This window comes from Euprymna scolopes, chromosome 29, assembly GCF_053919585.1.
Source record: "Euprymna scolopes isolate OS-2025 chromosome 29, ASM5391958v1, whole genome shotgun sequence".
Lineage (NCBI taxonomy): Eukaryota > Metazoa > Mollusca > Cephalopoda > Sepiida > Sepiolidae > Euprymna > Euprymna scolopes.
This window is the reverse complement of record NC_136510.1, coordinates 6,418,410-6,440,376: the sequence shown is the minus strand read 5'-3', so window position 1 is coordinate 6,440,376 and position 21,967 is coordinate 6,418,410. Positions and strand designations below refer to the sequence as shown.

The 21,967-nt window shown below is 36.3% G+C and overlaps 1 protein-coding gene across 1 annotated transcript in view; it reads left to right on the top strand.

Moving 5' to 3' along the window:
- Positions 1-21,967, top strand: part of LOC145252473 (FAST kinase domain-containing protein 1, mitochondrial-like) — a 50,425-nt gene that overhangs the window by 11,034 nt on the left and 17,424 nt on the right. Inside the window, exons 4-5 of the mRNA XM_080111896.1 lie at positions 10,307-10,784; positions 13,170-13,479. Coding sequence (XP_079968022.1) covers positions 10,307-10,784; positions 13,170-13,479 — 788 coding nt within the window. The remainder of the gene's footprint in view (positions 1-10,306; positions 10,785-13,169; positions 13,480-21,967) is intronic.

Here is a 21,967-nt window from a genome sequence, read left to right as displayed (position 1 = left end):
GGCACATCTCCAATCAGAGATTTGTTCTTCCATGAGAAAGACGTCCACATTATCTGAACCGAATGTGATGTTAGTTGCAATAAAATCGAACGTACCTTTTATTTCATTTATGTGTCCGTTCCATGAGTCACTTGCATCTGTTCTCTGCTCTTCGGCTCTGGAAACAAACCTTTCTATACACAAATGATACCCGCAAGACTGTTTTTTCTGGACAAATGAGATTTTATTCAGTCCTTGACGTTATCATATTGAACCTACATCGCCAATTCGCTATTTTAAGGCAGGAGGGGCTGTTTATCTTTTTTTTTTTTTTTTTCTTTTTTTTTTTTTTTTTTTTTCATTACATTTTCACCCCAAACAAGGCAAATTGCCACTTTGGTGTAGGGGACTACTATCAGGGGCAACAACTACTGGGGTACTATGTAGGGATTTAGGCAGCAAGGTGTCGGTTCACGTTACACTTGAACTTCTGCACGTCAGTACTGTTGGGGAAGCAGGGACCTGGAATGGAATTCCAGAGTCTAGCGGTTCTGGGGAAGAAACTATTGGAGTAAAAAGATCTTTTACATCTAGGGATCTCTACAGTGTGGGGGTGGGATTTAGCAGCCTGTCGGGTTTGTCGAGGGTGCTCACGTCGTGGGGGCACAAGTGATTGCAGTTCGTCAGAGCATTCACCACTAAAATACTTGTAGAAAAGGCAGAGGGATGCAACATTTCGTCGATGGGACAGAGACTGAAGCTTAGATGCCAGTTCAGGGCCTATCAGGTTTGCGACTCTCTTTTGAACCTTGTCAAGGAGCGAGAGACTAGTAGCAGATGCACCAGCCCAGATGTGGCAGCAATACTCCATACATGGGCGAATGGTGGCCTTATAGAGATACAGGATACTTTCGGGTGTTAGTAGTTTTCTAGCACGGTAGAGAGAGCCCACCTTTCTTGCAGCGGCCCTGGCAATGCCTTCAATGTAATTGTTCCAACTCATGTTTCCTGTGAACGTTAGGCCAAGGAGTTTGAAAGATGGACTCTCAGATAAAGAGTCGTTGGCCATTGCTATGGGTGGTAGAGAGGGTTTCTTTTAATTATTGAATGAAACTAGTTTAGTCTTGGCAGCATTGAACGCGACCAACCACTTTTATCCCACTTCCACTACAGATTGGAGGTCTTCCTCTAGTGTTTTTGCCATTTCTTTAGAAATGTGTTCATTCGTCTTCCTGTCGTGCCTGCCATAGAGTGTAGTGTCATCAGCATATATACCCATCTCAGAGGCAATGTCGTCGGGGAGGTCATTTATGAATATCAGGAACAATAGAGGTCCAAGGATAGAACCCTGGGGCACCCCCGCATTTATATCATATTGTTTAGATGTACGACCGTCGAGGACAACCTGGATTTTTCTCTTATCTAAGAAGGATTTAATTATGTTAAGTATTCTACCAGTGATACCGTATGATCTGATTTTACTGAGGAGACCCTCATGCCATACCCTGTCAAAAGCCTTAGATATATCTAGAGCTACCGCTCTGCCCTCCCCCGCTTTGTCCAGTGAATAGTATATACGTTCAGAGATCACAGTTAGGATGTCTGCTGTGGAACGGGCTTGTCTAAATCCATATTGTTTGTCAGTCAGTAGTTTAGCATCTGTAAGATGATGGACTAGAGCATGGTTAATTATGGTCTCAAATATTTTGGCAAAAAGTGGGAGGAGGCTAATGGGGCGATAATTTGATGGGTCTGTCCTTTCGCCAGAATTCTTGAATACTGGTACAACAGAAGCAGTTTTCCAACAGCCCGGAAAGCAAGCTTCATTAAGGCATTTGTTGTAGAGTTTGGAGAGAACTGGAGCTACTTCGGCTGAGCACTTGTTAATAGCACAGCTGGGATAAGATCGGGTCCACATGCTTTTGAGGTGTCAAGGTTTTTTATGATAGCATGCACCTGAGCAGGGGTGGTTTTCAGATCGTCTAGTGTGGCGTCTGTCCGCATAGGAAAGTCAGGTAGGGGGTGGTTGGAAGGGTCCAGTGTGGAGTTTGAGGCAAACCGACTGGCAAGCATGTTAGCCTTGTCGGTTGCTGAGGAGACAACCTCGTGATTGTTGGTTAGTGGGGGAATTGTTGATTGCCCATTATTTACTACACTGTTGTAGATTTTCCAGAAGTCTCGAGTTCCTAGTTTTTGTGCTTCGATGCGCTTTTTAGTGGTTTCCGTAAATTCTCTCTTAGCTGTCGCTATTTCTTTCTTAACGTTATTTCTAGCTTCTATATATCTTACTATGATCTCAATCTGTCTCTGTTTTATCGTTATTTTCATGACAAGTGCTTATCTGAGCTCCACTCTATGGTCCCCCCCGTAGCCAAACATTCACAAGAAATACTTGTTTGGCTGTAACCGCTATCAATAATTTCCCCCACTCTTTATGTACCTAAACCTAAACGTAGATTTGATGAACATAGCTTCTTTCTTAGAACTGCACACTTGTGGAACTCTCTTCAGTTGACTACAATATTGCCGTCTTCAAGTCCAATGTAAACAAGTTCTTGATGAATCGTTCTCTTGAAGTAATCCGATTTACCAAATTTACACTACTAACAATTATTATGATATTTTCCTTTTCACCAATGTACACTCTTTAACCCTTATCTTCGAGTGGCCTCTGGGTCTTGATAAGTGGTGATTCCGTTGAAAAAAAAAAAATATCCATGTGGCTCTTCATGCCACCTCAACTAGAAATCGATTCACTTATTTCTCAGATCCAGAGATCGGTTTTCTGATTCTCTGTTTCCACCACCCAAGGTCAGACTTCCCGATCTCGTAGTAATCGCGTTCCACGAACGATTCTGTGATACTACAATACGACATCATCATCCTATCTCTATATTTCATTGTGACACTTTAGGTAAACAAACAATCTACAACCACACTCGCAAAAGACCCATTTAAACTTAAGAATTTCTAATCTAAAACAACAACCCTGATTCTCAATTCTATATTTTGCACTGGACACAACTTCCAGTCTATGTAGGCTCATTATCTAGCAGTTTTATTTCTAAGAAAATCAAATTTTATGAGTAAGCGAATAGGAATGTCTCGCATTGACATTTTGAAAAAAAAACAAAGGTAGATAACTCAATAATAATTCAAATTTACAAGTTCAGCCTTGTAATATCTACAATTTCCCATTAATTGCTTAAAATCGTTTAAAAATAATTTTCTTTATAAAGATAAAACTGCTTGATTAATTTACGTGATTTTTTAAATATGATCTTTCATTTTTTTATGGGTAAATACGTCATAAAGATTATTTTTGTTTTTAATATAAAGGGGTTTCTGGACAACCACTCAATATTTTTGGTTAAATATTTCTATGGATGACTCAGTGGTTTAGCATTATCTAGCCACGCTGATGAGTCTTATTAAGATGAAACATATGGCTGTGAATAATTAAATAAAATATTTATAAAAAATATTTGGTGCTTATATAAGTAAGTAAATTGATTAAGTAGTTTTTTATTATTATTATTAAAAAAAATCAAATTTTATGATTTTTAGCAATTCAAGTTTTATTCGGAATACAAACAAAATCTCTGTAGTTGAATTCAGTTGTCCCCTTTGAATATGGGTAAAATTTAAAACAATATGGCCACTCCGTGCCTCCTCTTTGCTTCCTCATATAATTTGATTTTCCTAATGAAACATGTACTAGAAAAGTCTGCAAATGACATTAGTCTTTACGTTAATGCGGATAAGATAAAATTTATGACTTTCAATGCTGAAGGGGGAGATCAAAGCTCTAGAACAACACTGAAAGAAGTCATTGAGTTTACGTACCCGGGCAGCAACATAAGTTCGATGGAGAGAGAGACCGAAATTTGCATCTCAAAAGCATGGGTGGCATTGGATAAGCTGTGGACTTCAAACTGAAAAGACAGTTCTTCAGAACAGTGGTGGAGTCTGTCCTTATTTACGGTGCTACAACCTGGACACTCACCAAAAGATTGGAAAGAAAGCTAGACAGCACATACATGCGTATGCTATGAACAGTGTTAAATATATCTTGGCAAGATTATCCCACGGAGCAGCAACTTTATGGCAACCTACCTGCCAAATCTATTACTATCAAGGAGCAACGTCTACGATTTGCCGGTCACTGCCAGAGGAGTAAGCAATAGCTGGTGAGAAATGTATTGCTGCGGTCTCTACGGCACGGGTACATGAACATAGACAGCCTAGATCCATGTACATCGAGCAAATTGCACGTGACGTCACTGTGATCCTGACGATCAGGGGTAGCTGATGGAAGACCCAGATAGATAGATAGATAGATAGATGTACTTGATCAATTTACATATTTTTTTAAATATGGCATGGTCATTACGTGACAACTGACGGGTACGTACATAATAAAGATTTTTCTATATTTTTTTTTTTTTTGTGTAATTGTAAATAATCACCAAATATTTCATTGCTTTCTTCAAAGGGAAGCAACTCTGTATGGAAAATATGTACGGCCTCTGAATTTAAGGAATATTGTGTCATTTGCTCCTCTTATCAGGAAGTATGAACACTGTGTAGAATCTTAAATATATTTCCTTTCCATTTCTCTAGGTTATCTGCATGCCCAAGAGGACAAAGATATTGGAGGGATTTTATAAATGACTTTAGTCCAGTGTTCAAACCCAGTGATGTGTGTCATAACCTTATCTAGCCATGCTGATGAGTCTTATTAAAACGAAACATATGTATGTGAATAAATTAAATTAATAACTAGCAGGACTCGTGGAAATTCTAAGGAATGTAAAACATATTTAATCAGCAAATATGTCCTCATAAAGTTGATATTTTTCTAGATAGTGTAAAAAATTAGTTTTTTTGGCAGAAAAAAAAACAAAAACTCAGCAAATATGAGTTTATTAACATTTCGATGAAAATAGTTTTCATTGTATTTTAAATAAAGAACTGAACTAAATAAGATAAATTAATAAGTACTAATAAATACTTAGAAAGTAATATTGTGCTACATAGTTCAATACAAATAATAAAATCACATTGTAAGGAATAATCTTTAGTTTACTCCTTCAGTCTAGCACCTCTTAATAGAAAAAGTTCTTTTTCTTTTTTTTTCTCGTGAGTGTTCCCTTTTTTTTCGTAACATTTCGCTGACTTCTTTTTTTTTTTTTTTTTTTTTTTTTTACATAGGCATCACCACATTATCAAGGCCAAGAGGCCACTTAAGGATAAGGGTTAAAGAGTGTACACTAGAAATTGGACAATATAGTAATCATTAGTAATGAAAATTTGGTACATTTGATAACTTATATGGAACGGCTCATCAAGAACTTATTTACGTTAGCCTTGAAGACAACCATATTGTAGTCAGCCGGAAAGCAGGAAAACGGAAGACAATTCCACAGGCGTGCAGTTCTAAGAAAGAAGCTTTGTTCATGGAATCTACGTTTAGGTTTAGGCACAGATAAAGAGTGGGGGAAATTATTGATAGTGTTTACAGCTAGACGAGTGTTTCTTGTGAAAGTTTGGCGAGGGGGGACCATAGATTGAAGCTCAGTCGAACACTTTCCATGAAAATAACGATACATCAGAGACAAACTCGCAACATCTCTTCTTATTTGGTAAAAAAATAAACGTATGTCGAAATTACTATGATTTCCTTTCTCACACTATTACAGCAATGATAATACATTATTATAACGACATTTGGAAATGAGGTTACATCAAAGAGAGGTCACTCTCATATTCTTATCCTGGATTGCCAGATTGGCCTTTTGAAAGCCAAATATGAATAATTTGGCCTTTTTTGAAGCAGTTTGGCCTTCAAAAGTTTTTCAAAGTAAAATGTATGGACAAATTAAGAATATTATGTACATAAGAATATGTCAAAAACAATATTTTTGACAGCAAAAATGTTTTGTTTTTTAAATAGTAAATTATTTGAAAGTTGTGAGGATTTTTTTTTTTAACATGTGCATACACAATTTAAAAAATTCTTTTACGTTACACAGAAAGTTGAAAGCTCACTTGTAATTTCACAACCATTTATTGCAGAGCCAGTTAAAACTCGAGCTCAAATAGAGAATAGAATCCGAATTTTTTGTTAAAAATATTTTTTATTGTTTTTCTAAGACAGCTTTGTTGTCCGTATCAAATTCTTTTGTTATTAGTGTTTATTTAATCTGAAAAACAAATATTTTCTAATTTCTTATACAATAATCAAATGATTGCTTTTTATATTGATTTTCTTATATAAAAAGACTATACCACCAATTGCTGTGTCCGAGCACTGGACTAAAGTCACCTTTGCTTGTGATCTAATGTCTTTGTCCTTTACCATGCTAAAAAAAATAATCATACCAGATATAAATAAAAGTTTGTCGATAGCAACAGTTATTTTTAAACTCATTTAATAGAAATAGGAAAGAATAAACAAAACATTTCTTACAATATTAGGTTCATTAATTTTTAAGGGTGGTAATACTGCTGCAATGAAGATGGGCTCCCCCTATCGAACTAGAAAACTACTCACACCTGAGATTATCCTGTACCTCTACAAAGACACCATTACTCCATGCATGGAGTATATTGTTGCCACATCTGGGTTGGTGCGTCTACCACTAGTCTCTCTCTCTTGGATAGGATTCAAAAAAGAGTCTTGAATCTAATCGGTCCCACTTTGTCAACTAAGCTCCAGCCCCTGTCCCATCGCCACAATGTTACATCTGTGCCTGTTTTAAAAGTATTTTAATGGAATGGCAAGTGCTCGTCTGAGCTCCAATCTATGGTCCCCTCTCGCCAATCTTTCACAAAAAACACCCGTCTAGCTGAAACCACTGTCAATAGTTTTCCCCACTCTTTATCTGTGCCTAAATCAAAACGTAGATTCCATGAACAAAGCTTCTTTCTTAGAAGTGCACGTCTGTGGAACTCTCTTCCTTTTGCCTGTTTCCCACCTGACTACAGCTTGGATGTCTTCAAGTCCAACATAAACAAATTCCTGACAAACCGCCCCCTTAAGTAAGACACTTTATCAAATCTCCAATACTAATGATTACTACAATACTATCCCATTGATTACTGTACACGCAATAACCCTTATCCTCGAGTGGCCTCCAGGCCTTGATAAGAGGTGACTACCATGTAAAAAAAAAAAAAAAGGTGTACTCTGATGAACTCGTACTTGTGACCCCTCGACATAATACCCCGACAAACCTGCTTAGCAACAAAGATTCTCCCATTGAAAGCCATCAACATGCATCATACAAACAATAAAATATATATGGTACAACTACACTGTGAAAGAGAAATTCAGAAAACGAAAAAATTGATTTAAAAAAAAAAAAAACAATGCTATCTACTGACTTTTGTATCGATGTCAATTTCATGTCAGAAGTACTTAAGTATTCCCACATTATTTTTAAAAAAAATTATCTTTATCATAAAAAACCCTCGCCATATTTCTTTGGGGAACACATGACATAACAAGATCTCATAGATCACCTTCTCAGCAACATTGCAAAAAAAAATTTTTCAATTTTAATTCAGTAAAACAAAAGTTATGATGAATTTACTGGTGTTCAAAATCGTAAAAAAACATAAGGAGGTGAGCAACGTTTTTTTATGATTGGTTTCCATAGCAACCACGTCACTTCAGCGCATAGTGTTGCTACTAATTCACCGCTGTCGCGAAAAGAGAAGTAACAAGTTAAACAGAGAATGAAAACAGACGAGTGTCGTACGTATGTTATGTTTATGGGGGCATAAAAATAAGCCTGAAATTAAACAAAGAACAAGTGAATTTACTGGAAGCCTGGAAATATCATGGATTACAATAGAAAAATGCGAGCATGAAAAGTAATATGGTTAGGCTTAAACATGGAAAAGAAAAGGACAAGATATTCTAGTAAAAAATATAATAAATTTTTAACTTAAAATATTGCAGCATTAAGAATTTTTTAAAAAATTCAATTTAACATTATATAATCAATTCTTAATGCTGCACTATTTTAAGTTATAAATTTATCATATTTTTTACTAGAATATCTTGTCCCTTTTCTTTTCCATGTTTAAGTTTAACTATAGTACTTTTTATGCTCGCATTTTTCTATTGTAATTTATGATTGTTAACGCACAATTTATTAAAAAAAAAAAAAAAAAGTGGCACTAGTTGCACGCTATTTATCTCCCCTTTGAAGTCTCTGGTGTTTTTTGTAGCCAAACATTTTATTTGCATTAATTTTCATTAAAAGAAGTTTTCTTTAATAAATTCTTTCTACTTTATTGTTTGCATAATTTTTAGAAATTATATCAATTATTCTAACATGTGATTACCATAGCAGATTCTTTATTTTGTGTGAACCTCACGAGAGAGGTCTGACGATAGTGAATAGGACATTATTGATTGTCTCCCTTTAATTGTGCCCAAAAGAAACCACAGAAAGTATTAAGAATTCACTGTTGTTGGACACCTCCTTTATAGGGCTCAAACAAAATGAGGAATCAAGTCCCTCCTTCCTCGATAATCAACATTTAATTACAATAAAGAAAGACAAGCAATGTACATTACACAAAACAATAACAGATATTTAGTTGTTATTCAACTTTTAAGATAGGAACATTAATCCTTCATCTTGCTCAAAATCCACTCCTTCTTAACCCCTGACTGTTAGAATTTTTTTATGATAAATTTATGTTCTTCTTGACTCAAGAAAAGGTGATAAAGGAAAAAAAAATTACCAAAGTGTTGAACTATGCATCGACCTGTACTTTGAAGACCAGTTGGTTGGTTGTTTTGTTTTACGGCAGGTTATTTAATGCCGAATCTGGTGATTTTGAAGAACGATTTTTTAATATAGTATATTTGTTTTTTAAGTCATATTCTATTTAACCCATAGTTGGGACCCTAACAGGTGCTACCACTCCGGGTCAGAGTGGACCTGGGAGCAATGGCAATTAAAGGGTGGCTCCACACTCCCTAAGGCCTGCAAGCTGGGGCCTCACCATCGGATATAGTTTAAGGTCATATCCAGGACTGAAGACCAGTTAGGTTGACAAGCACAAGCCATGTGTTTTTTTTTGTTTTTTTTGAAAGATGACTTGAAAGTACAATTTGACAATAAAGGGTTAATGCTCTCTGGCTTGGACACAATGAAAAGGAAATAATCAGTAATATTCAGAACCTCTTCCCACAATTCAATTCTTTTACCTGAGACTACCCTGTACCTCTACAAAGCCACCATTCGTCCATGCATAGAGTATTGTTGCCACATCTAGTCTCTTCCTCTTGGACAGATCTAATAGGTCCCACTTTGTTAACTAAGCTCCAACCCCTGTCGTATCACCGCAGGATTGCATCCCTGTGCCTGTTTTACAAGTTCAGAGTGTCCAAAAGTCTTGGGCACATTTTGACATTGAATATCTTGAGAATTATTAAGAATATAAAGATACCTCGTTGTTTTGAGCGATAGCTCTTCGGTTTTGCACAAAAAATTTTGAAACATATGATTACGAATTGAATGCGACATTCATCATAGTTACTCACTCTCTCATGCAAAGCAAATTTTGTTTTTAATTTTGTCCGGTATCAATTATTGTAACATTATAGTACAGAATGTCCAAAAAGTCTTGGGCACATTTTGAAATTGAACATCTCAAGAACTATTAAGGATATGAATACACACCTGGTATATTCAGAAAACTTGTAATCTCAAGTTTTTCTTTGAATGTTCAAAGATGTTCGATGTGAGCACCATTAGTAACACGACACGTATCAAGTTGATAGTCCAATTCTTGCTAAACGCATCCCAGCATTGCGTTGTCAATGATTGCAACATCTTCTGTTCTTCAGACGTTCAGCTCATCCATATCTATTGGAATGGAAGGCACAAATCCCTACAACAAAAAAAATTGCAGGGTGTGAGATCTGGAGATCTGATAAGCACATTGAATAAGTGTCCATGATTCAGTTTTTGCAAATCCAAACACACAAAACGCCTTTTCTGGTTGAATGAATGCCATTAATGGATCTGAAAAAAAAGAAATGAACAGAAAATCAATAGCAAAATTACAAAAAACTTAATACATTTAACTTTAAAATGGCACCACTTGCATCTTACAACCATTCATAGTTAAATAGATATGAGGTCTTGTGCCCAAGACTTTTGCAACATCCTGTATTTTAATAGAATCTACTCTGATAACCCGTTGCACTTGTACCCCCTCGATGTACATTTGGAAGGTGGGAGCATTGATGGTATCACAAATGTGCAACACATTTACATTTAAGATTTTGATTTTTCAGGAGTCGGATGATGGACCCCGCATTGGAGTCTGCCTATTACAACGAAGTTATCAAATTACTCGACTCGCAACAGGGCATCAGCATTTGGACCATTTGCACGCTCTCCTCGTTTCTGCTGCCAGTTTCCAAGCCAGTGATCCCGGACATTCTCATGAACAAACTGCTCCGCATCATCCCCCAGTGCGACATCAACAATCTGGCGTTGATCCTGTTTGGACTAAACCGCATGAAGAAGCCATGGGTCCGACAGATGTACAGCCAGGTGCTGCAGTTGCAGACAGCGTTGCATCAGAACATGAATAACCAACTGCACAAGGTGACCACTATCGATCCGTTGATCCAGATGGTTCAAGTGTTATACATCAAGAGCGAAAAAAAGGAGTTGGTGTTGCTTGAAAACATTATGGCCATGTTGGACACGCTGACCCACACGCTAACACCAAGACATTTCCGAAACATTGTCTCACTTTTCAGTCAGGTAAGTACTCTATCTTTGAAAGACACTCACTTTCTTTTCTTCCCACTTGTTCCACTCCCATTTAGAGACTGACCTCCTTATCTCTAATTCTAAACACATTTTAGCCAAATAAGCACCATGTTTTTCCGTAACATAAAATGAAATTGGTATTAATACATTTTCCTTGGCTGAGCAAGGTGCATATGTTTATTTTTTTTTTTTTTTTTTTTTTTTTTAATCCAACTCATTTATGGTAGATTCTTAGCTAGATAATTGAGTTTTGTTTGTTTTTATTGAAGGGGGGGGGTAATAGAAATCGTTTTTTTTTGTTTTTTTTTGCCCTTAGGCTCCTTTTATTTCATTTGTCTTTGAAAGACACTTTCAAACTCCTTCTCCATTTCTTTACCTCCCACTGTTCCACTCCCACTTAGAGAATGATCTTATTTCTAGTTCTAAACACTTTTCAGCCCTGTAAGTACTGTCCCCCCCACCACCTCACCCAACATAAAATATTAGAGATGTGGTGCCTTTTCTTCTAATTCAAAAAGTGATTTTATTTTTTTTAATCAAAGTTTGATTTTTGTTAAAGCTGCTTTTTCGTCCTTTTTTTTCATCCTATGTTTTTTTCATCCTATGTTTTTTTCATCCATTTTTTTTCATCCTATGTTTTTTTCGTCCTATGTTTTTTTCGTCCATTTTTTTTCATCCTATGTTTTTTTTCGTCCTATTTTTAATTATTAGAATAGATTTTCTTTAATGTAATATGCAAATGGGGTTACTTCTTGAATGCAGATTTCATTTGAATAAATAGTATTTATAGAAATCATGCTTGAATTTTTCCAATTAATGATTTTTGTTTCTGTACTGTATCCATTACATCACAAGTCTTTGTTTTTGCAATGACCATAACCGGATAAAGTACTTGTTAAAATTCAGTTGTAAGTGATACTAGAGGCTGAAGGTTCAATCCTCAGTGCAGAGTAATATTCAGAATACAATTGTGAATTACGTAGGACTTCTATCCGTTCACGCTTGACGGAAAGAGGATCAAATAAAGGGTTCCGTTCAAAATTCCATGCAGATTCTCGATTTCAACACAATACGCCTGAAGAAGGTTGGAAGTTAACATCAGCTGAAACGTTGTGAAAATAACTCCTGATGAGAACAGTAGTTCGAATAATAATTATTTTCGATTGTTAATTTGATTTGAGAATGAAATTTTTTTTCAATCAAGATGACTTTACGTGCTTAAATATATATTTCTTACATAATATAACATTATATAACATTGCCCGGGTGTTTGTAGGTGCGTGTTGAGCAAAAATAAAAAAAATAGGAGAAGTAAGCAGGCTCAAACCCGTAACGCGCCAGAGGAAAAAGAGGTGAAAAAAAAACAAACGGTCTTACTGATGCACCTACCGTGATTGTGCCGTCATGGGCGGTCGAAATAACATCTTTTATGCAATGTGAGTTGTGAATGACTTGCAAAAATGTCAGCGAAAAAAAAAAACAACCTTCCTTGTAGAAAAGTGCTAAGTTGAGAGTGAACGAATTAATGTTTTTGGCCAATTTTTTGATACTTGTCATCCGAAGGGTTGAGCTTCAAAAGGATACTGATCTCGTGAAGACTCTGTTGAAAGTTTTAGGCAGACATACAAACATACATACGTATATACATTTAAACAGACAGGTGAGATTCATATAATAGATTACTTTTCATGTTTCAGTGTGATTTTCTGATGAGTCCTGTTTATACGCTCATTGTAAAATCTTCTTCACTAGCAGTATCGTTTTTTAGAAGTATCGTTTTTTCTTAGGGGTATCACTTTTTTTAGAGCTTTCGCTTTTTTTTTTAGGGGGATCGTTTTTTAAGGTATCGTTTTTTTTAGGGGTATCATTTTTATTTAGAGCTATCGTTTATAAGATATCTTTTTTTTAGAAGTATCGTTTTTTAAGATATCGTTTTTTTAGGGGTATCATTTTTTTAGAGCTTCCGTTTTTTTTTTAGGGGTATCATTTTTATTTAGAGCTATCGTTTTTTTAAGGTATCGTTTTTTTTAGAGGTATCGTTTTTTTAAGGGTATCGTTTTGAGTGATTTTCCCACTCTTATCGTTATTTAAAAATGTTATTTAAAAATAAAACTACTTGATCAATTTAAATAATTTTTGGAATATATTTTCATTTCAACACAGGTACCTACATCATACAGATTTTTCTTTATTTTTGTGTTTTTTAATATCGGAGGAATTCTGTACAAGACCAATGTTTTTTTTTTTTGCTGTTTTTTTTTTTTGTTTTTGTTTTTTTTGAACCATTACCTCTTTCACTAATATTTCTTTGAAAAAATATCAACTGTTTTTTTTGTTTTAATTTTTTTTTTTAATTATTGATATTTCGCTTTGCAGCTTCGCTATTACTCCCCCCGTGTGATGAATGACCTTGTCAGATATGCGATCGACAATCATGACAATATGAACTTTCACGATTTTTCCAGCTTTGTCCGTATCTTAAGTTTTATGGGTTACCGACCTGAACCGTCTGAGATGTTTGAGGATGTCTGCATGAAAATGCTCAATAAGTACATTGACCAGGTCAGCCTTCAAAAACAACTCAGCTTCACGCATGACCTTTGTCAGATGCAAATTTTACCCGATGATTGGTTGGCGTCCATTTTCACCCTGGAATACATAGAAATGATTGATGACCACATCGAAGGTAAATTAACTTTTCTTTTTCTTTTACCTGACCCATGGCATAGCGGATAAAGTACAGAGCAGAACAATAAAATTGTTGCCATAGAAAAGATGACATTCCATTTCTATTTGATGGAAACCCGTTTTCGTTTTTTGTTGCCGACCATCCACTAGTTGGCCAAAGTTGTGTACAAATTCTAAGAGCGATAGGAGCCTTCTATCATGTCTGAAAGTGACACAATGTTCAACGAGCGAGATCAGAGATGCGCCACCGTACAACACATGCTCTCTACCGATCCAATCCAAGTTATGACAACTGGACCATTGCTAGCACCTTCGAAATGCATCGCTGGATTGCTACAAATAACAGGGATGTGTCCAGGGTGTTTTCTGGTCACGGTTATGGTTTTTGATGTGGTTTCAAGTGAGGGCCACATCATGCCACCTCATATCTTCGAAGTCAGCTTAAAAATCAACACTAAATTTTACCTGGATGTGCTGAAGAGTGTGGTGATCTTCTGGTGCAGTCAGGTGGCCGCTGGCAGATGCTGCATGTGGTAGCAGGACTCGGCACTGGCCCACAAGTCCAAAGAAACTCAGGCTTGGCTTCAGCAGGATTATTATGACTTTGTACCCTGCTCTCACTACCCCTCCCAACCTGAACCCGCTGGACTACTTTGTTTGGTCATACATCGAGAACATCACCAACATGACCTCCCACAACACCAAAGCCAGCCTGATTGCCACCATCTGCCAAGTATTTGCCAAACTCCTGTCAGCGCTTGTGGAAAATTGAAGCAGTGATTGAGGCTGAAGGCGGCTACATTGAATAGATGTCAGCTCTACTACATAATCAAGTTACTTGAATTGATTTTTTTCAATAAAAGTTTTAAAATAAAGTTGTAGTGTTGTTTTCTTTAGAGCAAAACTTTTATCGTTCCACCCTATACTTTTATCGTTCCACCCTTGGTAAAGTTAAGTCGTAAGGATTCACTCTTTTGTGGGAGTTAAAGGTTCAATCCTCAGTTTGGGTCGCACTCAAAAAATACAATTGCAAACTACTTAGGACTATTACCCAGCTATGGCTGACATAGCATGCTACATCCATGGATTAAATAAAACGAAATTGTGCAGATTTCCGAGTTCAACCGAAAGATTCTACAGTTCAGCAAGATACACCTGAAGAAGACCGGAGGTTACATCGACCAAAACGTTGTGAAAATAACATGGAAGCTGAGAACAGTAGTCCGAAGAATCCAAATAATCCGAACATTGATGATAATGATCTCCTTGTTCGTCTTTTTTTTTTTGTCCTACTATCCTACACGCAAATACACTCTTCCTGTCTGTGTAGCTTTTAGGCATTATCTCAAAGCTGAATTTTAGCAAGTACTTTCAAAGTTTAGTTAGAAGTTACACTTTTTTGCAGGTTGAAGGTTCAATCCTTAGTGCGAGCGATACTCAAAATACAATTGCGAATTACATAAGACTTTCACACGATCATAGCTTACAGAATGAGATCATGCTATGATTGTTTATTAAATCAACGGTTCTATTTGAAATTTCCTGAGTTCAACAAGATAAGAAGTTCGGAGGTTGCATGAACCGAAACGTTGTGTAAAAAGCACTCAACATGAGAACATTCGAAGAATTTAAATAAAAATTAAATAATAGAAATGTCTTTGCGATAATCACCTTTTATTCTTGTTAGATCCTTACATCAAATAGCTTCACATTTTGTCTGGAGCGATTTCCTTAATAAAAAGATTAGTAATTATTGGTGTTTATAACAAGGTATGGCAATGTTATATAAGATCCTGTTTTGGACTTTCACTTAACAATGGATCTACAAACCATTCTACATCAGTGTCGCCATCATCGTTGTGACCTCAGGTTGTTGATCATCTGCATTTGTGTTTTCCTTACAAAAAGTATTATGACATTCTATTTTCCTTATAAAAAGTATTATGACATTCTATTTTCCTTATAAAAATGGAATATTAAAAAATTCTATTTAGGACGTTTTCAGAACAATCTGGAATAATGAAGAAAATTTCATGCAGAAACCTATACAAAGATGCTGCACTAGCAGCCGTGTCAGTTGTTAAATTGTTAAGTTTCCGACTTGCTGTTAAGAACTTTGGTAACGTTTCTAAGATGAAAATCCAAATGAAAGAAATTCCTTAAAAGCCAAAGACTGCATCAAGTAAAGAAAATGAAATTTCAGTAAATACAAAGATTTCTTGACGTTTACACAACATTTCGGTTCATGCAACCTCCGAACTTCTTTAGCTTATCTTTTGAGATGAGAATTGTTTATTCGTATTATTTGGATCCATCGGACCACTGTTCTCATCTTGAGTATCATTTTCATACACGTTTCGATCGATGTAACCTCCGGCCTTCTTCAGACATATCTTATCAAACTCAGGAATGTTTCTGTCGAACTCAGGAATTTGGACGGAATTTCGAGTGGAATCCTTTGTTTACTTCATGGGGGTAGCGTGCTCGTTTCGTCAGCCATGGATAAAGGTCCTAATAATTTGCAATTGTATTTTTCAATCGCCCACACGGAGGATTGAACCTTCAACCTAATATCACTTTTTACAAATTCAACAAGATACACCTGAAGAAGGTTGGAGGTTACATCGACCAAGACGTAAAAATCACACTCACGATTAGAACAATAGTCCAATGAAACCAAATAATACAAACAAAGATTTCTGTTTATTTTCTCACTGACCAAAGAATTATATTTTTGATTTAAAGTTAGTAGTTCTTATCTCCCTTTTAACATCAACAGTATAGTTAGCAGCAGTTATACTAAGAAAGTGTATTTATTTGTAAATATTATTTGTATGTTTTGTTTTATGTTAAAATAAGTTTATTTTTATTTTAACTTTGAGTTTTATTAGTTTTGTTTTGTTTTTAATTTGTTGTGCGTTCATATCCCTAGACGGACATGTAACACTTGGGCATGTTTTTATAAAAGGTTTATTTAAAAAAGAACACTGTCACAAAAACAAAAATCAGACAACGCATATAAGAAACCGCTCAAGAAAGAGAGATGGATGATATGGCCTTTTGCAGATTCCATCGGAAGACAAATAAATACAAACCCAAATTTATCACAAAATTCATCTTCGTTAATTTAAAGCATGAACAGAAAATTAGAAGTCTTAGCATGTTTTCAAAAAATCTAATCAATAGTTGTTCACGAATGAAGTTTTGCAAATGCAGCAATCGTTTTATTATATTCTTTGTCACAGATTATCCTTTTAGTAGTTGCAGTAGGTGTCTGTGCGGCACATTTTTATAGGTCCATAGCAGCTGTTACCTAAGATTGCGTTTGTGCCAGCTAGGCAAATAAGGGAGGGTAAAGGTGGGGGAATCTTGTGAATGAGCTCTCCCTCTAATCGATAAATGTATGTCCAAACTACTGGAGAAATCATTAAAGGACAGCTAGTAGGAATGTTTGATAATCCAGATGCCCGGGCATGATGTCAAATCTTGAATGCAGGTACCTGGGAATGATGTCAAAAAAAGTCAAAATGGGGGATACAGAATCCCCAGAAATTATGTCAATGAGACTGACTGACATTTCAAGACAATGCATGGTGGAATGCTTTGACGTCATCTGTGCCAATAAAATAGAGAGGCAGAGGAGGAACAGAAGAGAAAGCGACCACAATGAACAAGCTAAGTGACGCATTTTTCTCTACTGCAAAAACACATCAACCCCTGCCATGCACGCCGTCAATAATGTCATAACTGTCATTCTGAAATCAAAAAAGTTATTTTGAATAAACAAAATATTTTATAATCAGCTGTGTTTTATTTCGCTGCCAAGTCAAATCGAGACAATTACAAAAGTTAATTTTTTAGAAGTTATATAGACTGAAAAACACATTTGACTACAGGTCACAGTGAATATATAACAGGAGGTTTAGTCTTTGATAGAGAATAGAAACCAGAACACGATCTCCACAGCAGCAGCATAGAATGCTGCAAAGACAGTTGTTGTCGAAGACTTTCAGTTTGTGCAAATCCGCTATTCTCAAAGCAAACAACAGGGGAAATTTTTCTCAAGACTCTTGGTAGAGTTCCTGAGAGAAATTGACCCTTTATGACCTGAATTATGATGTAGATGATTAAAAAAATATTTGTTAATTTTAGTTAAATTGTCTTCAAACTGGAAAAATTATGAAATTCAATAGTTAAACTACCACTGAGAATTTTTTTATTTCATAAACTTTTCTTGATTTATATTATCCATAGTGCTTGAATAAATGTGTTTTTGACAACAAATCAAATCCTCCACTTTCTTAGACAGATGACAGCATACTGAATGTAAGCAATAGACAGTTGCAATCTGGACATATCTGGCATCTACCCAGATACTGAACTAATACGTACAAGGTGTGTTTGAATCAATTCCCTCTTTATGCCATTGTATTCATTTATTTATGATTAAACAAATTAGTTCAACCAGGTCATAAGAGGTTAATTGTTTTTGTCAGTATTCTATAATCAACTCCATTGACAAATTTAGGTAAATGTCAGAAGAGTCCATACAGTGATGAAAAAGGGTAGATAAGCATAAATGACCTTGTTTTATGGCATATCAAGATGTCAGATCAGGTCTCACATAATACAAACAGTTGTTTTTATTTACTTGCCTCCCCACGAGGGCAAAGTTTTAAATGTGGGGAAAATCTAGCTGCCCATAAGAAGCCATTCTGGATTGGAATAAAAATAAAAAAATTACCTCAGTCCAACAGGATTTCTCCTTCACTGACTGAGAGCAGAATGATTAAGAAGTGTAGTACCAGAACAAATACTACACTTTGCTCCTAGCCAAAAAGTCTAAATTACAGTTGTTTTAATTGAAAAGATGTGAAACACATGTCAAAAATTTAATGATTTTAGCATTTTTTTTTTTTTTTTTTGTTTACGGAGATCAACATATTTTATTTTTATTATATTTTATTTTTTCATATTTTATTTTATCATATTTTATTTTTTCATATTTTATTTTTTCAAAGAATGTTTACAAATCTCCACAACATATCAAATTAATCAAGTTTTTTTTTTTTTTTTTTTTTTTTACATACGTTCACCCCTAACAAGGCATATTGCCACTTGGACATAAGATGTTGGTTTATGTTACATTTAAACTTCTGCATATTAGTGCTCTCAGGGAAGCAGGTAGTAGGAAGGGAATTCCAAAGTCTGGTTTTTCAAGGGAAGAAACTATTAGAGTAGAAAGCTTTTTGGCATTTAGGGACCTCAACGCTGAAGGAATAGGGGTTGGAGCTTAGTTGACAAAGTGGGACCTATTAGATTGAAGACTCTTTTTTGGAGGCTACTGGTAGATGCACCAGCCCAGATGTGGCAACAATACTCCATGCATGGGTAAATAGTGGCCTTGTAGAGGTACAGGACACCCTCAGGTGTGAGTAGTTTTGAAGCTCGATAGAGGGAACCCACCTTCTTTGCAGCAGCTTTCGCAATATCCTCAATCTATTTGTTCCAGTTCGTATTGCCCGTGAATGTTAGACTGAGGAGTTTGAAGGAAGAATTCTCAAGTAGGGTGTTATTTGTCTTGGATATCGATGGTTGGAGAGGCGTTTTGTAATTGTTAAAAGGAAAGCAGCTTAGTCTTAGTAGCATTAAATGTTATCATCCATTTACGATCCCATTCCACTACAGTCTGTAGGTCATTTTCTAACGATTCTGCGATTGTTTTAAGTTTATGTACATCCGTTCTTCCCTCGTGCATGTCATAGAGGGTTGTATCATCAGCAAATATACTCATCTCGGACACAATATTATCAGCGAGGTCGTTACTGAAAATCAGGAAAAATAGTGATCCAAGGATCAACCCCTGAGGCACTCCCACATTAATGTTATGCTGCGGACACAATGCTGAGGTTAAAAGAAACATCACATTTCGACCTTCTTATTCTAACGTTGTAATCTCAACTTTATAAAACCTGTTAAAAAGACACTCCCCCCACACGTGCGGATGTGTACTTGTACATCACCCTTAGATTTTTATATTTTTTCAAAACATAAAATGATGCTTACATAGTTTTGGGCACAATCAAAAATCACAATTACAAATAAATTTTACAAGTATTTATAATGAACAAATTACAAATCAATTTTACAAGTATTTATAATGTGTACTGATAAACTACGAGCTCGGCATAAATACATTATTATGTTCATTGAGTTCAGGGGAGGTAGTAGGAAAATAATCTATATATATAAAAGTGAAAATGTGTGTGTGTGTATGTCCACGAAAGGCTTTTTTCCGAGAAGCGATTGGTCGGCTCACTCCTTCTGTAAACTTTTTATATCACGTCTAAATGATAATATCTAAGAGTTACGAACGGGGGGGTCGCGTGTGTATTTAATTTGCCCGACTTTTACTAGCTCGCCACTTCGAAAAGTGAATGATCTGGCTTGCAGCACAAAACTAGGGCAGACATCATGCCACTTCCTCGCACCTGTTTATTTTGCTTCATAAATATTCACTTAACGCCCTTATCAGTTCCTTTCCCTCGTGATCGAGACGGTTAGGTGTCTGACTTTTTTTCCCTTTTGTTTCCACCTTCGCGTCAAGGCTTTAGGATTCAAGTCTACCTTCCTACTAAAACTTTTTATTTTCTTTTACACCTCCAAACACCCGGGCAACACCGGGTACCCCCCCTCCCCACTAGTCTATGATAAAAATCTCACCTGTTCGTTTTAATGTATGTATGTATATCTACCTAAAACTTTCAACAGAGGCGATGGATTTTCACAAGATTGGTATCATTTTGAAGCTCCACCTGTCAGACGACAAATATCGAAAACTTGGCTAAAAACAATAATTCCTTCACCCTCAAGCGAGCACTTTTCTACAGGGACGGGGCGCTTTTTTTTTCTGTTTTTTTGCCGATATTTTCGAAAGTCATCCCCCTCTTTTCAATTGACTAGCCTTAATTTAAACATTCGTCACTTCCGGTTTGGCGATGGGGGCAACAGCAAAGATGTCACTTTTTCTTTAGACCCCCCCCCACTCCAACGTTCTTTGCCTCATTTGCAGTACGGGTTCGATCCTGCCTACCTACTACCATGTTTTTTTTTGCTCAACACACACCTCAAAACACCCGGGCAACGCCAGGCACATCTATATATACGGGGACGTCTTGAAGGCAATCAGCTTTGATCAATGTGGGGGAAATCCTTCATATCAGACAATTGCTATTCATTTGAGAGTTCCCCTTTTTTGGAGGAGCTGAGTTTCTCTAATATCATGGGGAAACAAATAAATAAAACAGCAGAAAGCGGGAAGCTTAACTGGCCTGCAGCCAGGCGTTCATTTCTGCACCTTCGTGAATTCATTCACTTATCTATTTCTGCAGGTCAACTTTTCGATTGACATCGCTAAATTCCTGTCGCATCATAGTGTAGCGTTAAGAGTTCACGTTTTCTTTTACTTTCTTTTCCGCCTTCGTGTCACGGGGTCGAGCCTGCCTGCTTACTAACACTATTTTTTTTTGTGCTCAACACACACCTCCAAACACTCGGGCAACACCGGGCACCCCCCGCTAATTTTCTATATATATAAAAGGCAAATGTGGCGCGCACATTTTTGTATGTTTTGAAAAGGCTTTTTTCGCCGACGGTCCCGGGGTCGTTATTATTGCTTAGAATTGTTTATATATCCCCTAGATAATAATATCTAGGATTACAGCGACTTTTACAAAATTATTGCTATTTTGGCTTTTCACATGTTGATTCGGCTTTTTTGTATAAAAAGCAAAACTAATTCAAAGCTAAGACATTATTCTCGCCAATCGCGCAGGGAACGTAGCAATCGGCTTTAATGCGAAGAAAATTCCTTATATCAGACGATTGCTATTGGACAATCCCCTTTTTATGGGGAGCTGGTTTCTCCCCAACATCTTGGGCAAACAAAACCAGCCAAAGTTGAGTAAACAAACCAAAAAAAAAAAAAACCTGCCCCACAGTAAATGTTAACTCCGTTTCTTCTATTTGACCTCATTAATGAGGTCAAATAGAAGTAGCAGTGTTAACTTTATTACGGACACCTGTCAATTCAAACATTCCGTTACTATTTCTTGGTCGGTGAATGGTTAACGTTGTACTTTTTTATTATTTTCCACCTGCGCCTCAAGGCTTCGACTTCGATTCTTCCTACTTAACGATTTTTTATTATTCTTTTGTTTTGATTTACCCAAAACCACACACACCTCCAAAAACCCGGGCAACGCCGGGTACCCCCCGCTAATCTATGATATAAAGGACAAAATAGGTGGGGGGTATTTGTGTATGTCCACGAAAGGGTTTTTGGGTGGGGGTTCTCACGTTGGTTAAATTCCACAAGAATTTTCTGCATACTTTCCAGATTGTAATATTTCAGATTCGCAAACAAACATTGTCTCCATCTTTTTTTTTATCGAATTAAACAAAATTCCCACCATGCCATCATGTTG